This window comes from Oncorhynchus clarkii, chromosome 3, assembly GCF_045791955.1.
Source record: "Oncorhynchus clarkii lewisi isolate Uvic-CL-2024 chromosome 3, UVic_Ocla_1.0, whole genome shotgun sequence".
NCBI lineage: Eukaryota > Metazoa > Chordata > Actinopteri > Salmoniformes > Salmonidae > Oncorhynchus > Oncorhynchus clarkii.
This window is the reverse complement of record NC_092149.1, coordinates 70,883,904-70,909,181: the sequence shown is the minus strand read 5'-3', so window position 1 is coordinate 70,909,181 and position 25,278 is coordinate 70,883,904. Positions and strand designations below refer to the sequence as shown.

Sequence of the window (25,278 nt, the reverse complement as noted above, 5' to 3'; positions counted from 1 at the left end):
CAGGGTTGTGGGGCCCCAGCACAGAAGTTTTCCATAACACAGTTTGATAGAACTTACTTTTCAGCACATTTTTCAGCATGGACTTCAATATATGACTAACAGTTATTCAAGTATAGTATGTTCATACATGTTCTCAAACTGAATTACTAGACCCAACAATCCTACACTGAACACAAATCTTGACAATGTATTTTTAATGTTCCTTGTTGCGATTAATGAGAAGTTATTGTGCTGACAGGTTAGGGTGAGACATGGGGGGCATAACTGACCCTTGGCTTTATATCAGAAGGAACTGGCTCAACAACAGTTCAATCAAAGTGCACAAAAACAATGTATGGGTGTATTTCCCAAAGCACACCCCCCCCTCACAGAAAAACATGCAACAAGAACAGCAGAAATCACAATGTTTATTTTCACATCTTTACCTGAAAATTAAAAACTCTACATCTTGGCAAAGAATGTATTGAGACAGAATGTATCGAGACACAGCCCAAATCTCAGATGACTACATCCTTTCTCTATGGGCCACTAAAACAAGATTAACTTCAGCTGATAGTCAACCATGAACTACTGTATAGCCTATACAATGTGTGGCTCTCAATACAGTCTTTTATTCACTAACATGTCTCAGGAAAGCGTGTGCGTTCAATGACAGAAGCGCAAAGCTGGTATACATTGAAATAATAGCACAATATAAACAGAGTAGATAACAAAGGAGAAATCAAGTTAACATACATATGAAGAATCTGACTGCATGGCTAACACAAAGTTGATTTGGTATTCAGAAAAAAGCAGTAGGTTTGAATGTAGTATAATTATGTTTACGGAATCATTGTGTTTCATGTGAGGCACATTCTAGTTTCCATAAACTTGATAAATGATTTCAACTGTGTGCGTTAAATAAGAAACAGAGTAGATGGAAAGGGATAGTGTGGACACTAGGTTCTGGGACACCTAAAAACAACTTCACAATTAAGCAGCTTGTGATTGTGAACACAACCTTCCACCTACCATTTGGTGAAGTTGTGCAAAAATAAAACATTTGAAACATGAGTGATGTCTCTCCGCGTTCTCATACACACAGGCAGGATTTTAAGACAGGCCACCAGTGTGTCCTGGGATAGGTTGGCGAGTTCACACAGGCTCCGTCACAGAGAAACCCATTCGTCTGTCTGTCATCTGATTGTATCGCACTGCTAATAAAAAACAATCCTAGGTTCATTAGTATCCAGGCTTCTCAGAGAGTGTCATCGTCCATCATACTGTCCTTGTGAGGTCCCAGGCAGAGCAAAATCAACTCAAAAGTCCACCTAGGCCCACTGAGGCCCTGGGTGGCTTATAATCTGGTAAAGGAGCTAAACCACAGAGTTCCTGCTGGTCAGAACCAGGAAGTGGAGCCAGTTATGTGACTGTAGATGAAGTGAGTCTAAAATAGTCCTTGGCCTTTGATCTCAGTCAGAGTTCTGATTGGTCCATTCATAGGCTGGAGGAGTGGGCGGGGCGGTAAGCCCCATTCACCTAAAATACACAGGGACAACACATACAGAACAGGGTATTGTCATTGAGGTTAGACGTTTTTCAATCAGGTTACACACAGCACTGTGTGTGTGCAGTAGTCAGCCGAAAGCATTTTGACTGCAAAATCCAAAGATGTTACCAAAAAAGGCAATGAAAGCATAAGGAAAGATATTAAAGAGCCATAGTATAATTCTCTCATCCACTTGCAGGCCTGGTTTGCCTCTGATTTAGTTAGATAACTGCAGTAACAAATGGAGTTTTGAGTAGAACACAAACCTGAAAAAATATACAACTGGCACATTCCAACTAAATGTCTCTGGATAGGAATGACTACGGAGTAAACAACCATTCCAGTGGCGGTTGGTGCCGTTCAACATTAGGGAGGATTCGTTTTTTTATGAGCATGGCCTTTTTTCTATTACAGCATATTGGATAACTGTCATTCATATTCCATTCACCCATCTCAAAGTAACGTCGATAGGTTTAGGCTACAGCATGATACTTGAATTTGCCCTATACCCATCATGAGGTTGCTACAACCTAGTCTACAAATGAAAGTTTATAACATAGGTGCACAGATCGAGACAAACTGGAGTAATCAAGGTGACAAACATTCAATTTATTTTTAATTTATTTTACCTTTATTTAACTAGGCAAGTCAGTTAAGAACAAATTCTTATTTTCAATGACGGCCTAGGAACAGTGGGTTTAATGCCTGTTCAGGGGCAGAACGACAGATTTGTACCTTGTCAGCTCGGGGGTTTGAACTTGCAACCTTCCGGTTACTAGTCCAACGCTCTAACCACTAGGCTACCCTACCGCCTTGCACACTCTTGCCTGCATCTATGATCTGGTGTGTAATCATTAGTCCAAACAAAACAATAGTTTTTTGGGACAAATTCAGGTAGGTCCCTCCTCGTTTCATTTGCTTCCATTTAAGAAACATTTTCCAACAGAATCAACGGAATGAATAAACCCCTGATCACCCACTGTTCACTTTCATAGCAGCCACATACAGCATTCACTCTGCTCATTGTATAATTCCTTCTCGCATCTATGCACTCTCCTCCTCTCATCGCTTGTGAACTTCAGTACACAACAGAACAGCTGTCTGTAACCAGGCACAAAAACCTCTCCAAGCAAAACCTTCATACCATAAATGTTAATCGCTACACAGCCTACATCGTTGTCACCATATTATCATTAAAGTCAACAAACTGGAATTAACACATTAGTAAACCCACTATCCAATACATGTGTACAAATCACACAGTACAGTGTACAGCAAGCCGTTACACAGTCGGGCCCCGGTGGCAATAAATAAAACTGAAAGCGAACCTTGACTTGGAAGAGTTGCGGTGTTGGATAGCCTTAGCCAGCTAGCTACCATAAAAAATATTCCTCTCTGAGTCAGGTTGTTGAGTAGGCTAAATTAGCTACATTAGCTAAGTATGTGAAATGTAAACTAAGAAGACAAAAATATACAACAAAATATTGCTAGCTCTCCCTCTGTTGCTTCGCCTGAATTGTTAAACTGTTCAACTATTGTCTTTCTCCCTCAGTCAACTACTCACCACACTTTATGCACTGCAGTGCTAGCTAGCTGTAAATGTTGCTTTCAGTACTAGATTCATTCTCTGATCTTTTGATTGGATGGACATGACGTTAGTTCATACTGCAAGAGCTCTGATATGTTGGAAGGAAAATAGCAATCCTCCGGCTACACCATGGTGCTACCTTAGAGGGTGCTGTTTAGGCTACTGTAAACCTTTTCAAAACAGTGTGTTTTAATCAGTTATTTGGTAATGTGAATATACACCGAGTATAACCCCCCCACCCCTCCCTTGCCCTCAGAACACCCACAATTTGTCAGGGCATGGACTCCACTAGGTGTCGAAAGCATTCCACAGGGATGCTGACCCATGTTGACTCCAATACTTCCCACAGTTGTGTCAAGTTGGCTGGGTGTCCTTTGGGTAGTGGACCATTCTTGATACACACAGGAAACTGTTGTGCGTGAAAAACCCAGCAGCGCTACAATTCTGACACCTCTGTCTCGTCCCGACACATTCATTAGTATGGGACAGCTGGAGATCGAATTTCAATGTTGAAACAATGTTGCAAATGTCAGAGACAAAAAGTTAATACAAATCTCCGCTATTGAAAACTAAAGGTTAGTCTAAAAGAAATGTTAGATAACATCTAGATGCTTTTTATAAATTGGCTGGCTGGTTTGATGAGACAGCGCAGTCAGATGGGAAAGAGTAAATGGCCATTTTAATATCAAAGATTTAACCGGTGGCAACTTGTGGAATAGACACTGGCTGGAATGGGGTTTTAACCAAATCAGCATTCAGGATTAGATCCACCCATTGTATAATTCCCTATAACGCACAATATATTTGTGTGGTAGAATCCAATTGCTATAGTTCATTCTTACATGTTCTAGATTGTAGCTGCTTTCGAAAGCAAAAGTCTACTTGAAAATATTTTTGGCATTGTTGAATTCCATTTTCATAAAGGCAAGCTAGGACTGATGGTTTGGTTAGCTAAACTAGTTGGTCTGTTTGTTTACCACTACTGTAGCCATCTAGTAAACTTGCTAGATACTCCAGTGGATGCTGAACACATTTCTAGTGGCAAATGTGTTAAATTATAGCCATGGTATAAAAGGGATAATCAACTCGGGGCTCTATGCATTCTCTGGAAAATAATGCTACTCTAGCGTGTCTTGGAACACACCTTCCACGTCATTCATTGTTTTCCATAGAACGCATATCCCCTGGTTGACTATCCCTTACATAGCTTTCACCTGGATTCACTTAGTCAGTCTATGTTATGGAAAGACCAGGTGTTCTTTATGTTTTGTATAAATCAGTATAGTTTTACCTAAAAAGGATAACTTTAATGTTTCACTATTTTTAGGTCCTCCCCTTCCTCTGAGGAGCCTGCACTGATATAAAGTCATTTAATGGCAGTGTTTTTCTGGTACATTATTGTAACGGTAGACATCTCACTGTTCCTGTTTTTCTCCTTTAGAAAGTGGTAAACAGGCTGGTGCACAATAATAATAATACTCTGTCAACAGCCTTGTGGCTAAATCCAAATGGGACCAATGCTTGGATCACTTGAAGGGATAATGCCAGCTGCTCTGCAGTTGAACGCAGATACTGATGCACTCATAGGCCAGGTTAGTGAGTGGACAACATTTCAGGTAGTCAAGGTCAGGGTGTTGAGACTGAGGTAGTTACCATAGTTAGCATTAAGAGCCAGAAGAAGTGCAACATCAACTCAACTAATACAGTCAGATAGATCCATAATGGAGCCTCCACTTCAAAGACATTTCCTATCAAATACACTGCTCAAAAAAATAAAGGGAACACTAAAATAACACATCCTAGATCTGAATGAATGAAATATTCGTATTAAATACTTTTTTCTTTACATAGTTGAATGTGCTGACAACAGAATCACACAAAAATGATCAATGCAAATCAAATTTATCAACCCATGGAGGTCTGGATTTGGAGTCACACTCAAAATTAAAGTGGAAAACCACACTACAGGCTGATCCAACTTTGATGTAATGTCCTTAAAACAAGTCAAAATGAGGCTCAGTAGTGTGTGTGGCCTCCACGTGCCTGTATGACCTCCCTACAACGCCTGGGAATGCTCCTGATGAGGTGGCGGATGGTCTCCTGAGGGATCTCCTCCCAGACCTGGACTAAAGCATCCGCCAACTCCTGGACAGTCTGTGGTGCAACATGGCGTTGGTGGATGGAGCGAGACATGATGTCCCAGATGTGCTCAATTGGATTCAGGTCTGGGGAACGGGCGGGCCAGTCCATAGCATCAATGCCTTCCTCTTGCAGGAACTGCTGACACACTCCAGCCACATGAGGTCTAGCATGGTCTTGCATTAGGAGGAACCCAGTGCCAACCGCACCAGCATATGGTCTCACAAGGGGTTTTAGGACCTCACACCATGACTGACCCACCGCCAAACCGGTCATGCTGGAGGATGTTGCAGGCAGCAGAACGTTCTCCACGGCGTCTCCAGACTCTGTCACATGTGCTCAGTGTGAACCTGCTTTCATCTGTGAAGAGCACAGGGCGCCAGTGGCGAATTTGCCAATCTTGGTGTTCTCTGGCAAATGCCAAACGTCCTGCACGGTGTTGGGCTGTAAGCACAACCCCACCTGTGGACGTCGGGCCCTCATACCACCCTCATGGAGTCTGTTTCTGACCGTTTGAGCAGACACATGCACATTTGTGGCCTGCTGGAGGTAATTTTGCAGGGCTCTGGCAGTGCTCCTCCTGCTCCTCCTTGCACAAAGGCAGAGGTAGCGGTCCTGCTGCTGGGTTGTTGCCCTCCTACGGCCTCCTCCACGTCTCCCGATGTACTGGCCTGTCTCCTGGTAGCACCTCCATGCTCTGGACACTACGCTGACAGACACAGCAAACCTTCTTGCCACAGCTCGCATTGATGTTCCATCCTGGATGAGCTGCACTACCTGAGCCACTTGTGTTGGTTGTAGACTCCGTCTCATGCTACCACTAGAGTGAAAGCACCGCCAGCATTCAAAAGTGACCAAAACATCAGCCAGGAAGCATAGGAACTGAGAAGTGGTCTGTGGTCACCACCTGCAGAACCACTCCTTTATTGGGGTGTCTTGCTAATTGCCTAGAATTTCCACCTGTTGTCTATTCCGTTTGCACAACAGCATGTGACATTCATTGTAAATCAGTGTTGCTTCCTAAGTGGACAGTTTGATTTCACAGAAGTGTGATTGACTTGGAGTTACATTGTGTTGTTTAAGTGTTCCCTTTATTTTTTTGAGCAGTGTATAAGCCAACACAGACCCAGGCAAAACAAGGACAATCGAATCCAACCGACCCAGGCAAAACAAGGACAATCGAACCCAACCGACCCAGGCAAAACAAGGACAAGAGAAAGACCAGCATAATCAAGCACTCTAGCTTACACATTAAACAACCAAAAAATACAAAAGAAAAGGAATGATTGCATCGTTTCCCCTCTCTCTGGCTTATGTCAACACAAGATCAAATAAGAGCCATTGTGTTACTCTCATTCCTTTTCAGTTCTGCTTTCCATCTGATTAAGGTTGATAACTCTGGATGACAAATTGAGTAGAACACACAGACCTGTGTAAATATACTAACAGGAATGTCAAGTGTTTACATCTTATATGGATACATATTATTGTGTCTCAATAAAACACCTGGAAAACAATGGGTACAACAATATCCACATAGCGAGAAAGACAAAATAAACAAGCTACTTAGTGTCGTTGTAAGGGCTTCATTTTAAACACAGTACAATATATTATCGAAGGGCATGCAGTTTACAGGCTATTGTAAAAACAGCCCAGATGATAGCATACATATTACTCAGGTCAAGGATATAGAACACATTGGAATGCCCCTAAGCAACATAAACAACTACAACATCACAGTCCTGACAATGTGCTGTTTAGAGGAACCCACTTTATGCATTAAAACTTTGGCATTAGATAAGGTATAAGAGAGGTCCTCCTCATAGAGTCATGACCTTTTGGTCATTTGTCATAGTGCTGTACTTCATTGTCTCACTGTTGGTTGCTCTACCTCTCACTCCTGCAGTAGAATTAACCAACTGTAGTGTTCCCCATGGTAATTCCCAAAGAGCCGTGTTTCCCACCTCATGTTTCTTCAGGGACTATTTTTAGTGATCAGGCCCAAAGTAACTTCCTATCGCTTATCAACCACACTCACTGCTTTTTTTAAGAAACTAAAACCTACATTGAGAAACCATTTAATGACATTTTTGTGATTCTGTGACCAGTAACCTTGGAATAACCCAAGATAAATAATTAAATTAACATTCAACTAAATAACAATTCCCGTTGAATTTCCAGTGATGGATCACTCCCATTACAACAAATTGACCAAACTGCCATCACCATGTAGTTCTTTACAGGTCTTGGTTTTACTCAAAAATATGTGCAAAACGGTTTGCTGTTTCTTTTTGCAGACAATTGGGTCTTTTAAACCTGACAAAAACAGTCTGAAGAAGATAAGTTACATTTTAAATCGTAACACACAAGTGCAGCACTTAGGATCTGATACAACGTGGGAATATACAGTGCATTCGGAAGGTATTCAGACCCATTCACTTATTAAACATTTTGTTACCTTACAGTCTTGGTGGTTCCAAACGTTTTCCATTTAAGAATGATGGCAGCCACTGTGTTCTTGGGGACCTTCAAAGCTGCAGAAATGTTTTGGTACCCTTCCCCGGATCTGTGCCAATGGACAATTCCGTCGACCTCATGGCTTGGTTTTTGCTCTGACATGCACTATCAACTGTGGGACCTTATATAGACAGGTGTGAGCCTTTCCAAATCATGTCCAATCAATTGAACTTACCACAAGTGGACTCCAATCAAGTTGTAGAAACAAGTTGAGTCTCATAATGGAGTGTCTGAATACTTATATAAATAAGTCGTGTTTTAAAAGATTTCTAAAAACCTAATTTCGCTTTGTCATTATGGGGTATTGTGTGTAGATTGATGAGGCCCAAAATGTTATTAATTAATTTTAGAATAAGGCTGTAACGTAACAAAATGTGGAAAAAGTGAAGTAGTCTGAATACTTTCCCGAATGCATCGTACCCACAATTCTGAATGCTTCCACGTGTGTGTGTGTGTGAGAGAGAGAGTGAGTGCGTGGAGCCCTGCAGATGTAAGTCAATAAGGCTAGTAAAGTAGACAGACAGAGTGGTGTTTGTAGGCCCTCACCCGTGCGTCGTACTCCAGGATGAAGGGGGGGATGTCTATCTGTTCAGGCAGAATACAGGTGAAGAGCTGCTGGAGGGTCTCTACATGATGGACTTTCTCTTTCATCCCTGACACAGTGAATCTTGTGAAGAACCAGGTGGACACCTGACACACAGAGAAATTAACATGATAAGATTCGGGAAACACTGGTAATACTGGAAATAGCAACAACAATGTGTGTGTGTGGTCTTTGTTAGTCCTGTGTCCGGATTGGGAAACCTGCCCTAAAGGCTCAATTGTAATACTGGTTTGTTTACCAAGCATGGATGCGTTTTGGCTGAAACATTCCTGTGGTAGTTTATTGAAACTAATTTACATCTCCCTAAAATCCACTTATTAGGTTTGATTGAATATCGCCAATAAACTTCCACTCTGCTCTTTGGTAGCTCTGCTTCCCATTCCAAATCATTTAAACCCATTTACCACAAAACCTAGCCCCATCAGTCATACACACAACTCCTCTAAGATCATGGATCCTTAAAATGCACCAGTTATAATATTGCTACACTGTGAGCCTTGTCTCACCTAAAGGGCTGTGGGCACCTGTGTGTGTGGAGTCCTGCAGTTCTAGGTCAGAATAGGTTGTGAACTAGACAGAGCTTGAAAAACACAGTGGTGTCAAAGCAGCCAAAGAGATTGTTGCATTGTATACAACGCAGGAGTTACTTCGGGACAAGTCTCTGAATGTCCTTGAGTGGCCCAGCCAAAGCCCGGACTTGAACCAGATCGAACATCTCTGGAGACCTGAAAATAACTGTGCAGTGACTCACCCCATCAAACCTGGCAGAGCTTGAGAGGATCAGCAGAGAAGAATGGGAGAAACTCCCCAAATACAGGTGTGCCAAGCTTGTAGCGTCACACCCAAAAAGACTTGAGGCTGTAATCACTGCCAACGGTGCTTCAACAAATTACTGAATATAGAGTCTGAATACTTAAGCAAATGTGATTTCAGTTAGACTTGTTATACATTAGCAAAAATGTCTAAAAACCTATTTTGCTTTGTCATTATGGGGCATTGTGTGTAGATTGATGAGGGAAAAATGATTTAATATATTTTAGAATAAGGCTGTAACGTAAAAAAAAATCCAAATGCACTGTAAATAATTTTACAGCAATGCCTTTTACACACAGTAGTATAAATACATAGAACAGAGTTTGGGGAAGCAGAAAAAGAGAGGTACTGTACTTTACCTTGGAGCGAAACGAGGGGTGTACAAAGTAGAAAGCCCTCAAGTTCTTCTTAAACCTAGAATATAAAACAAAGCAAAAAACATCAACTACATCAAATCAAATGTAATTTTTCATATACACATGGTTAGCAGATGTTAATGCAAGTGTAGCAAAATGCTTGTGCGTCTAGTTCCGACAGTGAAATAATATCTAAGTAAAGGGATGGAGTAAGAATATGAACATATAAATATATGAATGAGCGACGACCGATGGGCATAGGCAAGATGCAATAGAATACAGTATATACATATGAGATTAATAATGTTTACATATCTTGCATTACTCAAGTGGCATTATTAAAGTGACTCGTGATCCATTCAATAGTGGCCAATAGTGGCCAATGATTTCAAGTCTGTATATAGGCAGCAGCCCCTCTGTGTTAGTGATGGCTGTTTAACAGTCTGATGGTCTTGAGACAGAAGCTGTTTTTCCAGTCTCTCGGTCCCAGCTTTGATGCACATGTACTGACCTCTAATTCTGGATGGTAGCGTGGTGAACAGGCAGTGGTTCGGGTGGTTGTTGTCCTCAATCTTTTTGGCCTTCCTGTGACATTGACTGCTGTAGGTGTCCTGGAGGGCAGGTAGTTTGCCCACGGTGATGCGTTGTACAGACCTCACTACCCTCTGGAGAGCCTTACGGTTGTAGGCGGGGTAGTTGCCGTACCAGGCGGTGATACAGCCCGACAGGATGCTCTCGATTGTGGTTCTGTAAAAGTTTGTGAGTGTTTTCGGTGACAAGCCAAATTTCTTTAGCCTCCTGAGATTGAAGAGGCGCTGTTGCGCCTTCTTCACCACACTGTCTGTGTGGGTGGACCATTTCAGTTTGTCAGTGATGTGTCGGCGAGGATCTTAAAACTTTCCACCTTCTCCACTACTGTCCCGTCGATGTGGACAGGGGAGTGCTCCCTCTGCTGTTTCCTGAAGTACACGATCATCTCCTTTGTTTTGTTGACATTGAGGAGCGAGAGGTTGTTTTCCTGACACCACACTCCGAGTGCCCTCACCTCCTCCCCGTAGGCCGTCTCGTCGTCGTTGTTGGTAATCAAGCCCACTACTGTTGTGTCACCTGCAAACTTGATGATTGAGTTGGAGGTGTGCATGACCATGCAGTCATGGGTGAACAGGGAGTACAGGAGGGGGCTGAACATGCACCCTTGTGGGGCCCCAGTGTTGAGGATCAGCGAAGTGGAGGTGATGTTTCCGACCTTCACCACCTGGGGGCCACCAGTCAGAAAGTTCAGGACCCTCGCGCCCAGGCTCTGTCGTAACCGGCCGCGACCGGGAGGTCCGTGGGGCGACGCACAATTGGCCTAGCGTCGCCCGGGTTAGGGAGGGCTTGGTCGGTAGGGGTGTCCTTGTCTCATCGCGCACCAGCGACTCCTGTGGCGGGCTGGGCGCAGTGTACGCTAGCCAAGGTGGCCAGGTGCACGGTGTTTCCTCCGGCGCATTGGTGCGGCTGGCTTCCGGGTTGGATGTGCGCTGTGTTAAAGAAGCAGCGGCTTGGTTGGTTGTGTATCGGAGGACGCATGACTTTCAACCTTCGTCTCTCCCGAGCCTGTACGGGAGTTGTAGCGATGAGACAAGATAGTAGCTACTACAACAATTGGATACTACGAAATTGGGGAGAAAGAGGTAAAATTCAAAAAAAAAGAAAAAAAAAAAAAAAAAAAAAAGAAAGTTCAGGACCCAATTGCACAGGGCGGGGTTGAGACCCAGGGCCTCAAGCTTAATGAGCTTGGAGGGTACTATGGTGTTGAATGCTGACCTGTAGTCGATGAACATCAGGTGGCAGGTAAGGTGGAGGTGATATGATCCTTGATTAGTCTCTCAAAGCACTTCATGGTGACAGAAGTGAGTGCTGTTGTGTCACCTGCAAACTTAGTCATTTAGTTCAGTTAGCAATGCCTTCTTGGGTACAGGAACAATGGTGGCCATCTTGAAGCATGTGGGGACAGCAGACTGGGATAGGGAGAGATTGAATTTGTCCGTAAACACACCAGCCAGCTGTCTGCGCATGCTCGGAGGACGCAGCTAGGAATGCCGTCTGGGCCGGCAGCCTTGCGAGGGTTAACACGTCTTACTTACGTCGGCCACGGAGAAGGAGAGGGGTGGCCCGCAGTCCTTGCTAGCAGGCCGCGTTGGTGGCACTGTATTATCCTCAAAGCGGGCAAAGAAGGTGTTTAGTTTGACTGGAAGCAAGACGTCGGTGTCCGTAACATGGCTGGGTTTCTTTTTGTAGTCCTTCACTGCTATGCCATTGCTCCAAGATGGCATAGCAGTTCAGACGTCTTTTGTCCTCGTCTTGTCCCGTATATATTTACAACTTTCTTCGCATACCTTTTTATAAATATTTTTTATTTTCCATAAACTCATCTTCAAAACACTCTCCTGCAACCCGCCTCACCAATTTATATTTTAAAAAAAAAGAAAGTACTATTTACCTCAAATCTGTAATCCTCCATAGAAGCTAACCAGAAGCTAACCAGAAGCTAGCCAGAAGCTAGCCAGAAGCTAATCCAGAAGCTAGCCAGAAGCTAGCCTGAAGCTAATCAACAGCTTCTTTACTGGCTAATCGTTAGTATTCAGCTAACCACGAAAAATCTATTGCCAGTTTTGTACGGCGCGGCTCGGAACGGAACATACCTGACCTATTTTTCTCTCCATGTCCCCGGATTTCAACCGCTAACTCTGGACATTTATACCTGGATCTCGCAGCTAGCTAGCTGCTATCCGTGTGACTATCGGCTTTCGTCGATTCCGGAGCAAACATCAATTGTTCCGGAGCTAGCCAGCTGAAGAGTTCCATCAGTCACTCCTGGGCTACAATCACCTATCCGGACCCGTTTTACTGCCAACACGGAGCCCCACCGAGCCTTCACAACTGGACTACAGACGTTATCTACCCGAGGGAGTTATCCGTCTGGCTCCTCCATCGCGGCGTTACCTGAACGCCCATCTGCGGTCCGCTAACCGTTAGCTGTCTTATCGGCTGCTATCTGAATAGACCTATCGGACAATTTATTTATTTTATTTTTTCTTGGGCCTCTATAACTATATCTATTGTTTTTTTTTTTGCGAATTGGATTAATCCCCTCTACCACACGGAACCCCACTAATCCTACCGACGGAAACGCACGAGGTGGCTAATAACAGACCTCCATCCTATGCTAGCTTGCTACCGATGGTCCGGCTAGCTGTCTAAATCGCCGTGACCCCAACCAACCTCACTACTCACTGGAACCTTTTGATCACTCGACTAAGCATGCCTCTCCTGAATGTCAATATGCCTTGTCCATTGCTGTTCTGGTTAGTGTTTATTGGCTTATTTCACTGTAGAGCCTCTAGTCCTGCTCACTATACCTTATCCAACCTATTCGTTCCACCACCCCCACATGCGATGACATCTCCTGGTTTCAATGATGTTTCTAGAGACAATATCTCTCTCATCATCACTCAATACTTAGGCTTACCTCCACTGTATTCACATCCTACCATACCTTTGTCTGTACATTATACCTTGAAGCTATTTTATCGCCCCCAGAAACCTCCTTTTACTCTCTGTTCCAGACGACCAATTCTTATTGCTTTTAGCCGTACCCTTATCCTACTCATCCTCTGTTCCTCTGGCGATGTAGAGGTGAATCCAGGCCCTGCAGTGCCTAGCTCCACTCCTATTCCCCAGGCGCTCTCTTTTGACGACTTCTGTAACCGTAATAGCCTTGGTTTCATGCATGTTAACATTAGAAGCCTCTTCCCTAAGTTTGTTTTATTCACAGCTTTAGCACACTCTGCCAACCCGGATGTTCTAGTTGTGTCTGAATCCTGGCTTAGGAAGACCACCAAAAATTCAGAAATTTTCATCCCAAACTACAACATTTTCAGACAAGATAGAACTTGTGAATATAGACTTGTTTCTACTGTATTATTGACTGTATGTTTTTTTTACTCCATGTGTAACTCTGTGTCGTTGTACGTGTCGAACTGCTTTGCTTTATCTTGGCCAGGTCGCAATTGTAAATGAGAACTTGTTCCCAACTTGCGCTTCCTTATAAACTCACTCACCGAATCAGCGTATAAATTGATGTTATTCTCGGAGGCTGCCCGGAACTACAGAATTAATTCACTGACACATCACTATTGGCTAGCATGTTACATAGTTGTCATTATTATTCTAACGTACTTATATTTGTGCGTATTGAGAAAAAAAAACAGCAACATAAAAAATGTAAATATGTCCGGAAAGAAAAGAGTGCATTTTTACAAAACAGACAAACTGCTCCAAATGTAGCAGTTCTCCCAGACCAAGGCACATGGTACCCCCCCCAAAAAATGCCGCAAAGCCATCCAAGAGCACAGAAACACATACACACAACCCTCTACCCTTTCCCACACCATGGACCACCGATGTACTTGCAATATCAATACACTAAACCTGCCTATGTAAAGTACCATGTAATTACATGGTTTTAGTCCCATTTCATATAATGTGGAACAGACCCATCTTTTGGAAGTACACGGTAACCACCCACAGCCAGTACGGGCTTATAGGGCACTTGAGAAACCCGCACCAAGCAAATAACCATTTAACCAGTTTCCTCAGTGTTCTGAGAGACCTAAAAGACACCACAGGAAGGTAGACTATGGCCTTGTTTGACCCATCTGTCCCCATAGTGGAACAGCCTCTCACTCCCTCATCCCCCTGCCAGACAGGTTCTTGAGGTTCTCTTTTTGGGTCTAGGCCTAGGGAAAGAATAGTCATTTCCAAAACAGATCTCTGCTAAGTCCAAAAGCCAACTCTAAAGAGATGACCAAAACAGAGTTCCTATTGTAGTCAGTCCTTTTTATTGGTCTAGACCAGGGTTTCCCAAACCCGGTCCTGGGGCTGATTGAAATAATCAAAGCTTGATGATGAGTTGGTCATTTGAATCAGCTGTGTAGTGTTAGGGCGCACATTTGGGTGCACATTTCGTTTTTTGCCCTAACACTACACAGCTGATTCAAATGACCAACTCATCATCAAGCTTTGATTATTTCAATCAGCTGTGTAGTGATAGGACAAAACCAAAACTTGCACTCAGGGGGGGCCCCAGGACAAAGTTTGGGAAACCCTGGTCTAGAGCATTCTCTTACAGGGGCCGCAGGGATTCTCTCATGGGGCCGACAAGGTTTCTCTCATGGGGATCACAAGGTTTCTCTCATGGGGATCACAAGGTTTCTCTCATGGGGATCACAAGGTTTCTCTCACGGGGATCACAAGGTTTCTCTCACGGGAATCACAAGGTTTCTCTCATGGGGATCACAAAGTTTCTCTCATGGGGATCACAAGGTTTCTCTCATGGGGATCACAAGGTTTCTCTCATGGGAATCACAAGGTTTCTCTCATGGGAATCACAAGGTTTCTCTCATGGGGATCACAGCTTGCACATCACAATGCTTGGGAAAAGAAGTCAGTGGTGCCAAGAGCTAACAAACATGTTATTATTGGTGTAAACATCCCTAGGAGGGGTGCGTCACTTGAGTGGGTTGAGTCACTGATGTGATCTTCCTGTCTGGGTTGGCACCCCCAATTGGGTTGTGCCGTGGCGGAGATCTTTGTGGGCTATACTCGGCCTTGTCTCAGGATGGTAAGTTGGTGGTTGAAGATATCCCTCTAGTGGTGTGGGGGCTGTGCTTTGGCAAAGTAGGTGGGGTTATATCCTTCCTGTTTGGCCCTGTCCGGGGGTGTCATCGGATGGGGCCACAGTGTCTCCTGACCTCTCTTGTCTAAGCCTCCAGTATTTATGCTGCAGTAGTTTATGGGCTAGGGTCAGTTTGTTATATCTGGAGTACTTCTCCTGTCCTATCCGGTGTCCTGTGTGAATTGAATTATGCTCTCTCTAATTCTTTCTTTCTCTCTCTCAGAGGACCTGAGCCCTAGGACCATGCCTCAGGACTATCTGACATGATGACTCCTTGCTGTCCCCAGTCCACCTGGCTGTGCTGCTGCTCCAGTTTCAACTCTTCTGCCTGTGATTATTATTATTTGACCATGCTGGTCATTTATGAACATTTGAACATCTTGGCCATGTTCTGTTATAATCTCCACCCGGCACAGCCAGAAGAGGACTGGCCACCCCTTATAGCCTGGTTCCTCTCTATGTTTCTTCCTAGGTTTTGGCCTTTCTAGGGAGTTTTTCCTAGCCACCGTGCTTCTACACCTGCATTGCTTGCTGTTTGGGGTTTTAGGCTGGGTTTCTGTACAGCACTTTGAGATATCAGCTGATGTACGAAGGGCTATATAAATACATTTGATTTGATAAACTCGGTTGATCTACTAATAAGTGAGATGACTTTCCGTTAGATCATAGGAACACTAGATAAAACCCCCAACAGATTTTTCAATGACGACAAAAACTAGCTTCAAAGACTGGAATCTCCGTTGTCACAAAATAAGTTATGTGGTATGTCCAGAGGCTGACAGTCTATATCTCCCTTTAGATTTCTCAGAATGACTGGGTGAAACTGCCCACTGCTGAGGAGATACTGTGGGTGTGAGTGGTGCTGCTTTATCTACGGCTATAGGGTTGAGGGTGAGAAGCCATCTAGTATTCATTGGCAGTATGTGGTTTTCAGCTCCAGTCCAGTGCGATGGTGTGAGTAGACAAAGAAAAATTGTTTCATGGTTGACTCAAATAGAGGCACACAAGGTCAGGGTTGTATAGTGTTGACATTGGTACTGCTCAGTGTATGGTGCTTTTCTTAGTCTTGACACAGAGGAAGGGAAATTTATGCCGTTTTCTTCAATTGCACATAAAGTTCACTCATGGCTGATTGTTGTCTGCAACAGGCTGTTTGTTCAGTGAAGGTTGTAGCGCTGGCAGGAAATGCTAATGCTTTCGTAATGTTAGCGTCTCAGATTTTGGGCGCCTCACTGCCATTACTGCCAACGCTTTCTGGGAACCTTCTCCGAGCTCCTTGGCAGTGTGAACAATAAACTTGGATGCTATACAAAAAGGTGATAAACCAGCACTGGTCAATGAAACGAAACGCCGGTCTTACTGGAGGATGAGCCAACTGTACTCTCTAAAGAACAAACTACAACTGACAGCTCATAGAGCCCATAACAATTTCATGGTAAAACCTCATTCATGGAAAGGACTTGCTGAAGACCAGTTTCATCTCACGCGTTCAGATTTGATTCGCACATCGTATCTGGTAACAAACAGTCTAATTGTCTATATAGCCTTCAGTTAATCTAGCTCTCTCTCGCCTCACTAAATCAATAAAAGGCATGGTGTACGTGTCTTACTTGGCATCTACAATCTCGTAGAGCTTCTTAAGGAATTCAGAGTCCAGATGGTTGTGTTCTCCGGTCAGAGTGTGGAAGTAAACCATTGCATACTCCTTCACTGTGATGTGGTCCATGACATGGATGAAGTACAGCAGGGCCTGCAGTGGAGACACACGTGGTGGAGCGGTCAAGGCTTTCACACAGAGCAACAACATTCATCTGTATTCTATTGCACCACTAAAACTGTAACGTTCATGATCTTGCCTGCGAATGAGGCCTGGTACCTTTTCCATGTCGATGAGGGTCACAGGAATATTTCTGCCAACAAGAACCATCACCGTCCTGCCACACATGTCAACACCTGTGGGAACACACACACATGGACCAGTGGCCTGCCAGTGTTACTACACTGCCTCCTAGAGGATACATGGAACAATTACACTCACTGAAACAGGAGGGTGTTATGAGCCCCTCTTTATAAATCGCCATCGCTGAAAAATAAATACAAACAAATGAACCAAAGAACTAAATGAAACCAAATGAAAGTGTGGGAACAGAGAGAATGAGGCAAGAGACAGTAAGAGAACGAGGGAGAGCAGGAGATCCTGAGTGGCGCAGTGGTCTAAGGAAATGCATAGGGTCGGTCCTGGTCAGTCCCTGGATGGGAGACCAGAAGCTGCTGGATGTGGTGTTGGAGGGCCAGTAGGAGGCACTCTTTCCTCTGGTCTAAACAATATCCCAATGCCCAAGGGCAGTGATTGGGGACACTTCCCTGTGTAGGGTCCCATCTTTCGGATGGGACTTTAAACGGGTGTCCTGACTCTGAGGTCATTAAAGATCCCATAGCACTTATCGTAAGAGTAGGGGTGTTAACCCCGGTGTCCTGGCTAAATTCCCAAGTTGTCCCTCATACCATCACGGTCACTTAATCATCCCCAGCTTACAATTGGCTCATTCATCTCCCTCCTCTCCCCTGTAACTATTCCCCAGGTTGTTGCTGTAAATGAGAACGTGTTCTCAGTCAACTTACCTGGTAAAATAATGGTAAAAAAAAATAATCTCAGTGCTAGAGGCGTCACTACAGACCCTGGTTTGATCCCAGGCTGTATCACAACCGGCCGGGATTGGGAGTGCCATACAGCGGCGCACAATTGGCCCAGTGTCATCCGGGTTTGGGTTTGGCCGGGGTAGGCCGTCATTGTAAATAAGAATTTGTTCTTAACTGACTTGCCTAGTTAAATAAAGGTTAAATAAAATAAATATTAAAAGGAGAGGGAGAGAAAGAGTGAAAGTAAGTCATCCTGCCATGACCACGGAGGCCATTTGTAATCCTGATAAGGAAAAATTTGAAAACGGATCATCTCCCCCTTGATGAGCTGGAAAAAAGATTTCCATCCAACAAACTAGAGATCAAACACAGAGAAAACCACGCACGAACTCACACTCTCCCAACTCACCAGTTTGATATAAGGCTTTCAGTGCTGCTATGTCAGACAAGTCCTCTGCCCTGGCTCGACATAACCAACGGTTATAACTGCAACAACAAGAGAGGTTATAACACATTATGTCAACACTCAGTATTGTACTGGCTAAGGGTGTACTGTAAATGTTGGTAAAACTAGGGTATAGGATGCATACCCTAAAGACCAATGTATCAAAATAAAAGTATTGTATTTAATTAAAATACATGTGTTTTGTATTTTAAAATACAAAAAATAGATTTGCAAGTAGCTGTCTGAACAGAAACAACGTTCTCTGTAACGGCTACAGAAACGTCTTACGTGCTCTGACTGAAATGTTGTCGTTCGTCTACCTTCGCTGAATGCACTGTCACTCTGGAGAAGAGTGTCTGCTAAATGACCAAAATGTAAATGTGAAAATGAACAACTGCAAAGCACACTGGGTATTGCCATTGGCCTTGTTTCGGGGGTAGCTCATTAGAATTCTACTCAGCATACTTGGCAATTGTTCATTTTTACATATACATTTTGTTAATTTAGCCCAACACTTGTATTACACCAGTGCCATCAGACTTTTGTTACCAATGTAGGGAGAAAGGGGGCCATACAATTGTGAACCACTATAAAATAAATGGTATAGAATTGTATTTTGAAAATACAAATTACAGCTTTCGAAAGTATCTTGTTACATAATAGTGTAGTTCAGCTCAGTTAAATACAACATACAAAACACTCAGAAGTAATTCAAATAGGTATTTCAAATACATGTAACAGAAATACTGCCCATCTGTTTACAAGTTGTGTTAGACTCACTTTCTCTGGTGCTGTTTGTGAATGGTTGCGTCAGACAGCTGGCCCTGCAGGATGAGTTTGCGCTGTTTGTCCACATCTCCCTCCATCCGGGCAAACGCATGATTCCCCACCTGGCCCAGGTCTGAGTCCAGAGTCTCCTCCTCACAGTCATCTACCCAGTACACACAGACACATCATTCTATGAAACTACTTCCAACTCTAAAATACATAAATACTCTCCCTCAATGTTGTATCAACAAATATAATATTTCAAAGCACTGCTGTGAAAAGCCACACAAATACACAAAATAAGCATGAAACATCACACTTCACATGTTCACTGGTTGTGAAACCTGGCCGGTCTCTCCAGTGTGTTTATTTCAATTGTCTAGTGTCTAGACCTTGGGCTGTCCTCCCAGTCCTGAGCCATCCAGCCCAAGGCAAGAGAAGCAGCTCATCCATGGCCTTTCTGGATTAGGCAGAATATGTGTGTGTTGATTCCAGTGTTTGTCATTGGGCCTGACCCACACACAGCCTGTTTGTCTTGGATCAACACCTCTGGGTCTGGAGCACCATATGGACAACAGTCATCAAAAAAAGAGGTACACACACAATCTTGATACTAACAAACTTTTAGTTCAGCACCAGTTCAGCACTATAGTTCAGTACACAAACACATAAAAAAATATAAAAAAAACCTTACTGAAAGAGAAACATATTCAACACCCCAAAAAACAAGAGGGAGGCCATCTTGGATTCCTTTATTGAAGACATACAGTGCCTTTTGTTATGTTCCAGCCTTATTCTAAAAAGTACTGTTTTTTCCCCCCCTCATCAATCTACACACAATACCCCATAGTGACAAAGCAAAAAAACGTTTTTTAAAAACATTTTTGCTAAATTTATAAACACCTGTATTTGTGGAGTTTCTCCCATTTTTCTCTGCAGATACTCTCAAGCTCTGTCAGGTTGGATGGGGAGCGTTGCTGCACAGCTATTTTCAGGTCTCTCCAGTAGAGGTCGACCAATTAATCGGAATGGCCGATTAATTAGGGCCGATTTCAAGTTTTCATATCAATTTAAACCTTTAACTAGGCATGTTAGTTAAAACCTGTTACGGCTAGACGTTCCGCTCGACAACATCCGGTGAAATTGCAGAGCGTGAAATTCAAATTAAATTATTAGAAATATTTAACTTTCATAAAATCACAAGTGCAATACACCAAAATAAAGCTTAAGAACACATTCTTATTTTCAATGACGGCCTGGTGGGTTAACTGCCTTGTTCAGGGGCAGAACAACAGATTTTTTACCTTGTCAGCTCGGGGATTCGTTTTTGCAACCTTCCGGTTACTAGTTCAACGCTCTAACCACCTGCCTTACATTGCACTCCACGGGGAGCCTGCGTGGCAGGCTGACTACCTGTTACGTGAGGGCAGCAAGAAGCCAAGGTAAGTTGCCAGCTAGCATTAAACTTATCTTATAAAAAACAATCAATCTTAACATAATCACTAGTTAAACTAGTAATATCATCAACCATGTGTAGTTATCTAGCATGTCCTGCTAGATTGATTGATGTGGTGCCTGTTAATTTCTCATCGAATCACAGCCTACTTTGCCAAACGGGTGATGATTTAACAAGCGCATTCGCGGTAAAAGCACTGTCGTTACACCAATGTGTACCTAACCATCAATACCTTTCTTTAAAATCAATACACAAGTATATATTTTTAAACCTGCATATTTAGTTAATATTGCCTGCTAACATGAATTTATTATAACTAGGGAAATTGTGTAACTTCTCTTGCGTTCCGTGCAAGCAGTCGGGTTATATGCAGCAGTTTGGGCCGTCTGGCTCGTTGCGAACTGTGTGAAGTCTATTTATTCCTAACAAAGACCGTAATTAATTTGCCAGAATTGTACATAATTATGACATAACATTGAAGGTTGTAAAATGTAACAGCAATATTTAGACTTAGGGATGCCATCCGTTAGATAAAATACAGAACGGTTCCGTATTTCACTGAAAGAATAAACGTTTTGTTTTCGAAATGATAGTTTTCGGATTTGACCAAATTAATGACCAAAGGCTCATATTTCTGTGTGTTATTATGTTATAATTAAGTCTATGACTTGATATAGCAGTCTGACTGAGCGGTGGTAGGCAGCAGCAGGCTCGTAAGCATTCATTCAAACAGCACTTTCGTGCGTTTGCCAGCAGCTCTTCGTTGTGCGTCAAGCATTGAGCTGTTTGAGCGAGATTAGGCTGGTGTAACCGATGTGAAATGGCTAGCTAGTTAGCGGGGTGCTAGCTAGTTAGTGGGGTGCGCGCTAATAGCGTTTCAAACGTCACTCGCTCTGAGACGGAGTTGTTGTTCCCCTTGCTCTGCAAGGGCCGCAGCTTTTGTGGAGCGATGGGTAACAATGCTTCAAGGGTGGATGTTGTCGATGTGTTCCTGGTTCGAGCCCAGGTAGGGGCGAGGAGAGGGACGGAAGCTATACTGTTACACGGGCAATACTAAAGTGCCTATAAGAACATCCAATAGTCAAAGGTATATGAAATACAAATGGTATAGGAGAGAAATAGTCCTATAATTCCTATAATAACCTCAACCTAAAACTTCGTACCTGGGAATATTGAAGACTCATGTTAAAAGGAACCACCAGCTTTCATATGTTCTCATGTTCTGAGCAAGGAACTTAAACGTTAGCTTTTTTTACATGGCACATACTGCACTTTTACTTTCTTCTCCAACACTTTGTTTTTGCATTATTTAAACCAAATTGAACATGTTTCATTATTTACTTGAGGCTAAATAGATTTGATTGATGTATTATATTAAGTTAATTAACACTTTTTTCAGTATTGTTGTAATTATCATTATTACAAATTAAAAAAATAGTTTTTTTAAAATAAAAAAATAAATAATAATAATAATTTTAATCAAAATTGTACGATTAATCGGTATCGGCTTTTTTTGGTCCTCCAATAATTGGTATCGGCGTTGAAAAATCATAAATCGGTCGACCTCTACTCTTTCGATATGTTTGTTCGAGTTCAAGTCCAGGCTCTGGCTGGGCCGCTCAAGGACATTCAGAGACTTGTTCCGAAGCCACTCCTGTGTTGTCTTGGCTGCGTGCTTATGGTCGTTGTCTTGTTGGAGGGTGAACCTTCGCTCCCAGTCTGAGGTCCTGAGCACTCTGGAGCAGGTTTTCATCAAGGATCTCTCTGTACTTTGCTGTGTTCATCTTTCCCTTGATCCTGACTAGTCTTCCAGTCCCTGCCGCTGGAAAACATCCCCACAGCATGATGCTGCCCCCACCATACTTCACCGTAGGGATGGTGCCAGGTTTCCTCCAGACGTGATGCTTGGCATTCAGGCCAAAGAGTTCAATCTTGGTTTCATCAGACCAGAGAATCTTGTTTCTCATGGTCTGGGAGTCTTTAGGTGCCTTTTGGCTTCAGTCTGGCCACTCTACCATAAAGGCCTGATTGGTGGAGTTCTGCAGAGATGATTGTCCTTCTGGAAGGTTCTCCCATCTCCACAGCAACTATGGAGCTCTGTCAGAGTGACCATCGGAATCCTGACCAAGAACCTTCTCCCCTGATTGCTCAGTTTGGCCAGACGGCCAGCTCTAGGAAGAGTCTTGGTGGTTTCAAATTTCTTCCATTTAAGAATGATGGAGGCCACTATGTTCTTAGGGACCTTCAAATCCTGCAGAAATGATTTCATACCCTTCCCCAGATCTGTGCCTTGACACGATCCTGTCTCGGAGCTCTATGGACAATTCCTTCGACCTCATGGCTTAGTTTTTGCTCTGACATGCACTGTCAACTGATGAACCTTATATAGACAGGTGTGTGCCTTTCCAAATCAATTAAATTTACCACAGGTGGATTCCAATCAAGTTATAGAAACATCTCAAGGATGATCAACGAAAACAGGATGCACCTGAGCTCAACTTTGAGTCTCATAGCAAAGGGTTTGAATACTTATTTACATAGGTTATTTCAGTTTTTTTTTTTTTTTTTAATACATTTGATAACATTTCTAACAACCTGTTTTCACTTTTTCATTGTATTTAATGCATTTTAGAATAAGGCTGTAACGATGTGGAAAAAGTCAACGGGTCTGAATACATTCCGAAGGCACCGTATGTCCTCCTTTCTGCAGTTACTGCACCTGCTCATTGGAAAATATTAATCAACAGGAAGACATGCTTAATTTAACAATTAGATGGCTCCTACTGCCTTCCAATCTGACGTAAGATCCCTCACTCGGTATGTGTTGTGTGTGCTCGCACCGTTGAGGATATGACTGAGTTGTTCCACTGACTCGACTATGACAGATCCTCCTGCATTCTTATCCTATGTCCACTGAGTGTTTATCCATGGACACAGCACCTAAACAAGGCAGCACTAGCTAGTTCTGTTCAGACTCCTGGAACTACAGCTGCTGCACAGGACTGCTGGTGGCAGCAGGTCTATTATTACCATTTTATATTTGAGATTCTTCAAAGTAACCACCCTTTGCCTTGATAGCAGCTTTGCATTCTCTCAACCAGCTTCATATAATGCATTTTAATTAACAGGTGTGCCTTGTTAAAAGTTCATTTGTGGAATTTCTTTCCTTCTTAATGCATTTGAGCCAATCAGTTGTGTTGTGACAAGGTAGGGGTGGTATACAGAAGATAGCCCTATTTGGTAAAAGACCAAGTCCATATTATGTCAAGAACAGCTCCAACAAGCAAAGAGAAACGACAGCCCATCATTACGTTAAGACATGAAGGTCAGTCAATCCAGAAAATGTCAAGAACTTTGAATGTTTGTTCAAGTGCTGTCGCAAAAATCATCAAGCACTATGATGGAACTGGGTCTCATCAGGACCGCCATAGGAAAGGAAGACCCAGAGTTATCCTCTGCTGCAGAGGATTAGAGTTACCAGCCCCAAATAAAATGTTTCAGAGTTCAAGTAACAGAAACATCTCAACATCAACTGTTCAGAGTCTGCGTGAATCAGGCCTTCATGGTCAAATTCCTGCAAAGAAACCAATACTAAAGGACACCATTAAGAATTAGAGACTTGCTTGGGCCAAGAAACACAAGCAATAGACATTACACCGGTGGAAATCTGTCCTTTGGTCTGATGAGTCCAAATTTTTGATTTTATGTTCCAATTGCCATGTCTTTGTGAGACGCAGAGTAGGTGAACAGATGATCTCCACTTGTGTGGTTCCCACCGTGAAGCATGGAGGAGTTGTGATTGTGTGGGAGTGCTTTGCTGGTGACACTGTCGGTGATACATTTAGAATTCAAGGTACACTTTACCAGCATGTCGACCACAGCATTCTGCAGCGATACGCCTCCCATATGGTTTGCGCTTAGTGGGACTATCATTTGTTTTTCAACAGGACAATGACCTAACACACATCCAGGCTGTATAAGGGCTATGTGACCAAGAAGGAGAGTGATGGAGTGCTGCATCAGATGACCTGGACTCCACAATCACCCAATCTCAACCCAATCGAGATCGTTTGGGATGAGGTGGACCGCAGAGTGATGGAAAAGCAAGTGCTCAGCAACAACACTTTTTTGGTTACTACATGATTCCATATGTGTTATTTAATAGTTTTGATGTCTTCACTATTATTCTACAATGTAGAAAATAGTAAAATAAAGAAAAACCCTTGAATAAGTAGGTGTGTCCAAACTTTTGACTGGTATTGTACATGGAATGGAAGTTGTTACTATGTACTATGATAAACATTGAAACCATGTTCAGTTTTGCAGCTAGGAGATGAGTTGCACCTAGTGGGTTGTGGGAAATGTAGTCTTACCTTCCAGACTGCCTGGTTTCTCAGCGATGCGGATCTGTCTCTCTGGGACGACAGGCTCACCCTCCGAGTTGCCAATGTCGGCAGGGATTAGGGGCAGGCTGGCGCGCTCCTCTTCCTCAGAACGAGGGTAGTAGAGAGGAAGCAGCTTCCTGTATGTAGGCTAAGACACATATACAAAAACAAATGTTACACAAACATAACAAAATAATGCCATAAAATAGACAGCACATGCAGTCTAACACAAAAACCCTTAGTTTCCCCAGACTGATATAAAAATAATAAACATACTCCTTATCAATAAAATAGTTGGTCTGTTGTGTCTGCCTTCTTTT

The 25,278-nt window shown here is 43.1% G+C and overlaps 1 protein-coding gene across 1 annotated transcript in view; it reads right to left on the bottom strand.

Moving 5' to 3' along the window:
- Positions 1 to 387: 387 nt before the first annotated feature.
- Positions 388 to 25,278, bottom strand: part of LOC139403107 (ganglioside-induced differentiation-associated protein 2-like) — a 33,417-nt gene continuing 8,526 nt past the window's right edge. The window contains exons 7-14 of the mRNA XM_071146822.1: positions 24,947 to 25,106; positions 19,130 to 19,280; positions 18,314 to 18,390; positions 17,141 to 17,217; positions 16,875 to 17,014; positions 9,549 to 9,603; positions 8,319 to 8,462; positions 388 to 1,518 (exon numbers count right to left, since the gene is read on the bottom strand). Coding sequence (XP_071002923.1) covers positions 1,477 to 1,518; positions 8,319 to 8,462; positions 9,549 to 9,603; positions 16,875 to 17,014; positions 17,141 to 17,217; positions 18,314 to 18,390; positions 19,130 to 19,280; positions 24,947 to 25,106 — 846 coding nt within the window. The 3' untranslated portion in view covers positions 388 to 1,476. The remainder of the gene's footprint in view (positions 1,519 to 8,318; positions 8,463 to 9,548; positions 9,604 to 16,874; positions 17,015 to 17,140; positions 17,218 to 18,313; positions 18,391 to 19,129; positions 19,281 to 24,946; positions 25,107 to 25,278) is intronic.